This window comes from Helianthus annuus, chromosome 14 (genome assembly GCF_002127325.2).
Source record: "Helianthus annuus cultivar XRQ/B chromosome 14, HanXRQr2.0-SUNRISE, whole genome shotgun sequence".
Classification (NCBI taxonomy): domain Eukaryota; kingdom Viridiplantae; phylum Streptophyta; class Magnoliopsida; order Asterales; family Asteraceae; genus Helianthus; species Helianthus annuus.
In genome coordinates, this window is record NC_035446.2 from 109,015,495 (window position 1) to 109,025,163 (window position 9,669).

The 9,669-nt window shown below is 36.9% G+C and overlaps 1 protein-coding gene across 1 annotated transcript; it reads left to right on the top strand.

Annotated features, from left to right (window-relative positions):
• Nucleotides 1–810: 810 nt before the first annotated feature.
• Nucleotides 811–6,313, top strand: LOC110908982 (U1 small nuclear ribonucleoprotein 70 kDa). Its single transcript, XM_022153986.2, has 9 exons — nt 811–1,035; nt 2,050–2,164; nt 2,267–2,346; nt 3,144–3,219; nt 3,316–3,380; nt 3,473–3,535; nt 4,663–4,744; nt 5,110–5,272; nt 5,372–6,313. Exons 1-9 carry the CDS (start codon nt 937–939, stop codon nt 6,060–6,062), a joined length of 1,434 nt encoding a protein of 477 aa, XP_022009678.1. The 5' UTR covers nt 811–936; the 3' UTR covers nt 6,063–6,313.
• The last annotated feature ends 3,356 nt before the right edge of the window (nt 6,314–9,669 follow it).

Below are 9,669 nucleotides of genomic sequence, written 5' to 3' on the forward strand. Positions count from 1 at the left end.
CAATTTTTATTGCTCACACTATCATGTCTAGAGGTGCATAAAAAACTGATTATGGACCCGGGATTGGTATTGCTAGGAACTGATTATAAGATAACTGGCTTTAGACCAGCTTGGTTATTCATTAGTTCCATATCCTATAATTAACCAGGTTGTACCCTACCTAGGCCGCCAAAATACGAAAAAATCTGAAACCAGATTCAAAACCAAACCATACCCGAACCGGTTCCAACCAATACCTAGTTAGACTATCCACTATCACAACCCAATCCAACCAAACCTTTTATTAAAAAACTAATTTCTCTTTCCTCCATATACACAACCCAACCCAATCTTACTTTTCACTCACATTCACAACACAACCTACACCAATATTTTATTAAATAAATATAATTTATAATTATTGTTTATTACAAAAATTTATATTGATAACAACTTAAATAATAGAAAAGAAAAAATATATATTATAATATTTAGCAACCGTTTGCAACCTTTGGTTGTCCCACCAAACCGTTTGAAGCATAAATTAATTTTTACATTTTAAATTGCAAATGTTTTTTTGTCTTTTTGTAAATGTGGCAACCGGTTGGTGAAACCGATCACCGTAGTGGGTAGTCTTATAGACTCGTTGACTGAAACTATTTTAGGTTTAGAAAAGATTGAAAGAATAATGTTACAGATTCATCTATTACTATCTGGGCCGAGAGTGTAGTCATTTAAAAACGGCCCGGCCTTGATAGGGACTCGAAGGCCCAAACCATCGATCCTCAAGCAAATACCGCACCAAAAAACCCGACCCGGAATCATACATCTATGATCCATTATCTATCATCAAAACAAAACCCTCACTCCGTTAACCGCTAATAACAAATCGATCTCTCCCTCCACCTGCTGAATTCACGGTGAAATTCGAACAATCTGTGATCCGATTTGGAAACCATGGGGGATTACAACGATGCGTTCATGCGCGGCAACAACGCCGCCGTTCAAGCTCGTACGAAGCAACAGAATCGCGCCAATCTCATGCAAATGAAGCTGGTATTATTATTTTTGATTCTGGTTTAGTTGAAGTTTGCTTGTGAATTTTAATTCTTAGCCCTAGGTTTGATTAATTTTTTCATATATGGCTAAATTTAAAACTATAGGCTAATAATATATTATTAATTATACTAGTGTTCTAGTTTTAGATATAGATTGCACTTAGGGTTCCAATTGAGAACTAGTTTTCAAATTTTAAATTATTGATGATAAGAATTGATTGAAGATGTTTCTTAGTTTTAGAGTTTATGGTCAATCTGTATTTGTGAATGCTTGATTTTGATTTTGAATACTTTACCTGTGCAGATTTAATTCGTTGCCCTAGGTTTAGTTAGTTTATTCATTAATAATACTGGCTTTTGTTTGATGAGACTATATATAAAGTATAGGTAACTGGTTAATAGTAATAATAATACTATTACAGTGTTCTTAGTTTTGGACTGGACTGTACTTAGGGTTTTGATTGAGAGCTAGTTTTCACATTCTAGGTTATTGTGTGGAGATGATGCGAGGTTGGATTGATAAGCATTAGCATTAGCTTGTGTGGAGAAATGAGCATCACGTTTATAGTTTAAACGTCAATGTTTTTTACGCGTTTATAAATTATATATATGTTTGTTGTGTTCGGATTTGTGTGTGCGGCACGTTTTGGGTTCGTATAAATTTCCTGGTCGAACAGCCAACTAAGAACACTAATATTATTTGTATTTTTTACGATGCCATAACATATGATGCTTTAGTCTGTATTAATTTAATTTATTATTTTGTTACTTTGAGATCCGATATTTTATTACTGATGGTACACTCACTGCTACTGTATTGTAAGTCTGATTTTACTGGTTATAGAATACGGTTTCTGATGGTTATTAATTCAATAACCTAGAAGGTGAATACTAGAGTTTATGGTTTCTGTTTATACATTTTATTGGGGATGCCTTTTATTTCATTTTAGAGTTTATGCTCAATCTATATCTGTGAATACTTGATTTAGATTTTTAATACTTTACATTGCAGATTGGACAGAGTCATCCAACAGGGTTGACCAATAATTTGTTAAAGCTTTTCGAGCCACGGCCTCCTCTGGAGTATAAGCCACCACCTGAGAAGAGAAAATGTCCACCATACACAGGTGTTTCATATATTGTTATACGATTTAACTTTTCTCATACAACAGTTTTTATGTATATTTGTTTGGAAGATCTAATTTTATATTCTATATTTTGTTTGAAAGGCATGGCGCAATTTGTAAGCAGCTTTGTTGAGCCTACTGACCCTGAATATGCACCTCCTGTTGAGAAGGGCGAAACTCCTGTAAGATGTCTCACTTGACAAACTTTACATTTGCTGAACTTTTATCACATTTGGTTACGTTGGTTAATACCCTTTTTTTTGTGAATGAACCAAAGGTCATGTTTTCATGTTTTACATCAAAATGGTCAGCAATTAATGCGGTAAAAAATCGGATATCTGTCAAGCCGATATTTGAGATATAGGTTATCAGGGTGGGATATCGGTAATTTTAATATCATGTAGAATTTATATATATAGCAGTTTAAAACTAACAATTCAGTATACTCTCCTACCACTTACAAATTAACCTTTTGCAACTTGCAAAACAAACAATTGTAGCAAGTCAAGTAGGAACTGATTAAGATTTAAAACACTAATAGCAGCAATAAGAAGAAAGACAAATGGTAGAACTAAGAAGAAAGGTATTGATATCGGGAAAATCGGTGGTATATCGGTCAATATTGCCAATAATATCGGTTTTGACACCGATAATTTAGATGGGGACCGATAACCGATATATCCGTGATATATCACTGATTCAACTGCATAGAAAACGGAGTAAATAACTAGATATTATGAGTTTATGACTCCATGGGAAAAAATAGATCTACTATTGTGTGACATTTTTAAAATTCTCTATGGTCCTTTTTTGGTGAAAGCCATATTCGTCTACTTTTGCAAGCTTCAGCAAGATGCAACATTTTTAAATGAGCATCTATGGATGATTTCATAGAGTACATGCATACACGCGATGATTTTATTAATGTTACTATTTATTTACAGTTTTTTATTTTGTGTTGATTCTTGTTGTGAGCCAGGGCCAAAAGAAGGCTAGGATTCACCAGCTACGGCTTGAAGAAGGTGCGAAAAAGGCTGCCGAGGAACTTGAGAAATGTAAGAAGGCGTTTTTTTTTTCTAGTTGATAGACTCAAGGAGGCGTTGATGACTCATGACTTAAGTATACTGTCTTATGCATGTTTGTTGTTGCAGATGATCCAAACAGTGACCCAAATATATCTGGAGATCCTTACAAGACGTTGTTTGTAGCTAATCTTGTGAGTATGACGGTCTTTTGCATAGACGGCCTTTCAGGCATGCTGTTTTTCTGTTGAGCGATTTAGTTAATTTGATGTTTTTTTATTTGCAGAACTATGAGACAACTGAGAGCAGAATAAAAAGGGAGTTTGAGGCATATGGCCCCATCAAACGGGTAGGTTTTGTAGAGTACCCTAAAAGGGGCTCAAGGTTATACCCTTTTGTTCTCGGTAAGAGGTTTGGTTTTGTTGTATGTGGACAACAAACCTTCCAGAAATTAAGTTTTTTAGTGTTCAGGAAAAATTAACTCAGTTGAAAATATTGCTGATGAGTGATTTTAGACCATAAATTTAATGTGATTATTAAAAGTGTAATTATAGCATTTTCAACAAAACAACATTAAAAATTAATTGTAGTTTTCTCTGCTAACTGTGCCACGTCATCATTTGGAAACAATTTTTCATGTGAATTTTGAAGTGACGAACATGGAGTATTTGTAACTTGTAAGTGCGATCTTTTATTTTCAATGTTATTACACTTAAGTTGGTAGTGCAATTTTGTGAATCATGATGCTAGTATAACATCAACTGAACGATATGGTAAGTTTGTTACGACCCACCCTGTTAGTTATTTTCCGTCATTTATCTTTGATTAAATCACAATTTCAAGAATCCGGTATTTGGGTATCTAGAAGCTTAAGGTAATAAAAAGGGGCTATATGTTCTACGGTTTGCACCGTATCTTACTTGAGCAGATGAATGATCCACATATGCTATTTGGCCATAAATATCTGCAACAAATGGCGACTGTCATCCTTTTGGTAAAATATACCGGGAGTGTATCTCTTCTCTTCTTTTATTAAATTCAGTATATGCATTTCTTGCTACTGAAGTTTTACCTTTTCAAGTTCAGTATATGCATCTCCTATAAAAAAACGTTTCAGAAGTTGAGAAGGTTTCATGGTATTTTATATTAGCATATTTTTAGACGTTTTTATTTTTATTTTTTATATATCTATAAATAGTCCCTGGTAAGGGGAGGGTAGTATGTTCTCACGACACGGTAAATGGCCAAAGTTATTGTGCGACTCTATAGCAAGTGACGGTGGTGACGCATCTCGCCGAAGCCTGTTTTAATGAAAGGTGAGCACGGCTATCGAGGCTTCGTGCCTGTTTGCCGTGCATTAGGATTTTTATTAATTGCTAACCTTTTTGATGAGGCATATTTTAGCTAATATGCCTGCTAAAAAAGAATATTGGTATCTATATCTTTGGATTTTTCTCTAACTCCTAAGAGTTTCAGGTTCGTTTGATTGCTGATAAAGAGACCAACAAACCAAGAGGATATGCTTTCATAGAGTACATGCATACACGCGATATGAAAGGTTTCATTTGTCATTTTTGTATTTTATCTGCCCTTTTTTATTTGAGGTGGCAAAATGAGTGGGCTGGGCTATAGAACAGACGTTTTTAACAGATTTTGGTAATAATAATAATAATAATAATGGCTGGTTGATTTTTCTAAAGGTTTTGTTACAATAATTATTATATCTTTTTTGGTAGTCGAATGTCTTTTAACCTGTTCCACTCGTTTGATATACAGTCACAAAACATAAACCCAAATCAATCTATATATGCGTGAATGAGTTGAAATTGCCACCTTTGGTTGCTGTGTGTATGTGTATATTATATGATTCATTTACATATCTGATGGTCGATTTGTAATTTTGTATATGATGATGGTGTATAGCTGCATATAAACAAGCGGATGGAAGGAAGCTTGATAACAGAAGAGTGCTTGTGGATGTTGAACGTGGTAGAACCGTCCCTAACTGGCGACCCCGTAGACTTGGCGGGGGACTCGGAACAAGCAGGGTTGGAGGTGAAGAAGTTAACCAGAAGAACTCTGGGAGGTAAGCCGTTTCATCTTCTTTTTAAACCAAACACACCTGATTTCTGTCAATTGTAGATCTTTTACATGTTCTCCTAATGTTGTCATCTATGATGGTCAGAGAACAACAACAATCAGGAGGGGCGACTCGATCTGTGGAGCCAAGAGCACAAGAAGAACGAGAACACCGGGAGAAGTCACGTGAACAGGTTAAGGAGAGGGAACGTGAGAAGTCTCGTGAACGGTCTCACGATAGACCAAGGGACCGGGAGCACCGGGAAGATAGGCACCATAGGGACCGTGACCGAAAGTCAGACCGTGGTGACCGGGACCGAGATCGTAGCGGCCGTGATCGTGACCGACATCGAGACCGAGACCGTAGTGGACGTGATCGTGATCGTAGTGGTCGTGACCGTGATCGCCACCGTGAGAAGGATCGGGAGGGTGATGTTGAACACATAGACCGTGACCGTGGGCGGTCACGTGACAAGGACTATGATTATGAGCGGGTTGATAGACACGAGAGAGACAAACATGAGGATAGGCAAAAGAGCTATGACCATGGGGACCAGGAGGAATGGTATGACCAACCTGAACATGGGGGTGATAAGCGGGTTGACCCAGAACGGGATCTGGGAGGTTATGACTACTATGATCAAGAACGATATAATCATCAAGATCATGATCATGATCGTTATGGCCAGATGGAGCAAGATAACTATGAAGGAGGAAAGCTAGATACACGTGACAAGGATCGTGATCGTGAGTATAGGCGATCGGATAGGTCGCTTTCGCGTGAGTATGAATACTAAAGCAGTTCAAATCAAAATACGCACATGTATGTGCTCGTTTGTTCACCTTTTGTTTTGGTTTTGGTTTTGGTTGTGTGTTCTTTCGACTTTGGGCATTTTTTACTCGGACTTGCAAAGTCCGCTCTGTTATAGAGGGGTGGATTGTTTTTCACGTTACATGACAAGAATTCTAAGTTGTAATATGCAGTGAACTTGTTTGACGTTTCGCAGACATTGCTTGCCATCTGGCTTATGTTTCCCTCATTTGTGCAGCACGGTCATATGTTAGTCACTTTATAGTCTTATAGGTCAGTTGATAACGTTTGTACTATGCAAAATGTCATTAGTTGCACGACGACACTCTTTATCACGAGCTTATAACATATGACATGACACACGTGTCTATCCATCTAAAAGGGTTGCACTGTTTGTAATTATGAAGATCAATCGTCCCTTTCATGGTACATCGGGTGTAAGACTTGAATGTTGGATTGGAGCTTCCTTTTTTGGCATGTCGGCTACCATATATTGAAAGGTTTTTCAGCATAAAGGGTATAGGAAGTTTTGAAATGAATTTACAAAACTTCCCACCGAGGATGTGCATGCAAGAAATTCGAAAACACAAAGGAAACCATAAAGATGATGAATGGGAAGAGACCAAACAAGCTTTCATCTACTTGTAATCACACCATAAACGAGCATGCGACATCAACCTTACCTCATGTTACCAAGTTGTCAACTCCAATCCTACAAGGATGAAATAAGAGTTGTATGATCCCTCTTCAACTCGAATCTTAAACTCAGTTGAGTTCGATTTGACTTTCAGACGCACTATCACATGATATTCATAATGGAGTAACTTGTGAGATAGCATTAACAATGTTTAGATGATCATGAGACATCTAGCACTTTGATCGATTAGAACGCTTATATTAAACAGTCGAACTCATTACATAGCTTCATTTAAAATGCATTGTTAGGCTTTCCGGATATACACAAATGTCTACTGTAAACCTACTTTTAAATATACACTAATATCTTCCATGAAACAAACTCTTAAACCATTTTTTTCCTGAACAACCATGTACATATATTGAAAAACAGGGCCAACAAGAAGCTGGAAATCCCAAACAAACCAACACTAACGTGATTACATTCCGAACATTTGAGGATGAGATTTACTACACTTTTTGACCAACATACATCATGACGGAATAACCATCATTTAAAAAAAAAAGAACATCTCTTGGATATTATCGATGATGTGCTTAACTTTGGTTATATGTTGAAACCAAACACATAACTATCTCTTTTAAAGTAACAACCTAAGGTACTAATAGTTTAAACTAACATTCTAAGGTATTAACGTTTTATTTTGTAACAAGCTATTATTTTATAACAAGCTAAGGTGTTAACACTAACCCCCATTTAATTTTAACAGACTTCAAGGGTAATTTCGTCCTTTTTGCAGATGATAGTTATAAAAAAAAAACTAATAAAAGCCTAATAAGCAGGTTACCTCTTGAATGGCACCTACTGCATGAAGGCCTTTTCATCAATAAGTCGTGGATGGGTTTGTATATATCTAAATAAAATCGGCGATTACAGTAGAATTTGAATCATTTACTCCTATATCCAATGTGTTATATTCTTTTCTGTTGTTTACTTTTAGATTTAGATATCGTATTATGTATATTATAGATATATATGAGATTAAAAAATTGTTACAAATTACCTTTGACTTAGCTTTGAAATTGTAATTGTTTATTGGGTTAATGAATTTAAACACCCTCAACTATGACCATTTGGCCGATGGCAATCTCAACTTTGACTTTGGCTTACACCACTCCCAACTTAACATTGATTGTCATGGCACCCCCCTCGTTAAATATTCACTAACCAGGTTAGTAAATTTAGCCTATGTGGCAATTTTATCTGATGTGGCATGTATGATGTGTCATTTAAATCTGATGTGGCCAATTATTTTTTTAAAGAAATCTATATAATAATTATTATATTTAATAATATATATATATATATATATATATATATATATATATATATATATAGTGTTAGGTTAACGTACAAATGCCCTTATCGTACATTACGTACGCTAAAATCTCAGCCGCCCGATCATCTTCCCGCATTGAATTCGCATGTTGTTTTTTACCACATGCGAAATTGTTACAAAAAACATGCTATTTCATCAAAAATTATCACATGCGAAATTGGTACAAAACACAACATGCGAATTCATCAAAAATTATCACATGCGAAATTGTTATAAAAAAAACAACATGCTATTTCATCAAAATTATCACATGCGAAATTGGTACAAAAAAACAACATGCGAATTCATCAAAAATTATTACATGCGAAATTGTTATAAAAAAAACAACATGCGATTTTAAAAAGCGGAAAGATGATCTGACGGCTGAGATTGAAGCGTACGTAATGTACGATAAGCAATATTGTACAGTACACTTTACCTATATATATATATATATATATAAATAATATGTGTATCTCTAGTTCTCCCCTTCTATACATCTCCATCTCCATCTCCCTCTCCCTCTCTCTACCAACAACTGCCACCATCAACCATCACCGCCACCACTTCCTCACCTGCTAACATCCACCCCAAATCTGAAACAGCCACACTACAACCGCCCCATCAGCATGTATATAAGCTCCATGTTCGCTCAAAACAGCCACACTATATGAATCTGTCTCTGGCTAGCGTTGACCCGGACCCAAAGCAAAACAGAATCGAACAAGGCTCCACCTCCACCACCGCCATACGTCGCTGCCGCTACTACAACAGGAGGGTGTCGGAAGGGGGGTATGGCCGGCTGGTTAGTCGGAGTAGAGAGGGAGAACGAGGGGTGTTGTGTGGGGGTTACATCGGAGGATGGAAGCCGGCCGGTAATCGGCTCCGGTCGCCGACTACCAGACACAAGAGAGGGGTGCTTGTTTTGAGTGTTTTGCCTGATTTGGGGTTCAATTTAATGATTTGGGGATTGATTTAGGTTTTATAGGTGGGTGGGTGTGGTGGTGATGTAGAGGTGCAGCGGTGGTGGGCGGTGTAGTGGTGAAGGTGGAGCTGTGGTGGTGACGGTGAGTTGCAACTTGAGAAAGGGAGAAAGGGGGTGGTGGTTGGGGTTCAATTTTTGGATCAGATTTGGGGTTCAATTTTTGGATTAGATTTGAAGGTGGAGCCTGATTTGGGGTTCAATTTTTTGATCAGTTTAAAAAAAATAACAATACACATCAGCATGTTATCTCATAAAAACAGGCCATGTCAGCATGCCACGTTGGACAAAATGGCCACGTCGGCAAAAATAACTAACCCAGTTAGTGTTTATTTAACGAGGGGGTGCCATGACAATCAATGTGTTAAGTTGGGAGTGGTGTAAGCCAAAGTCAAAGTTGAGAGTGCCATCGGCCAAATGGCCATAGTTGAGGGTGTTTAAATCCATTAACCCTTGTTTATTTAATGCAGGTGATGAAGAAGCATAAGTTTCAAACTGGAACAGAGATTCTAGTTTTGGATCCATGTGATAACTGATAAGATGAAAACAACAACCATACCCAGTATAACCAACCTATAGCCAAACTATTAGTAGGG

Coding starts and splice junctions, on each gene's coding strand:
- LOC110908982 (XM_022153986.2), top strand. CDS start 937: ATGGGGGATTACAACGATGCGTTCATGCGCGGCAACAACGCCGCCGTT. Junction 2,347..3,143: donor TTGAGAAGGGCGAAACTCCT/GTAAGATGTCTC, acceptor GTTGTGAGCCAG/GGCCAAAAGAAGGCTAGGAT. Junction 3,381..3,472: donor CGTTGTTTGTAGCTAATCTT/GTGAGTATGACG, acceptor TTTTATTTGCAG/AACTATGAGACAACTGAGAG.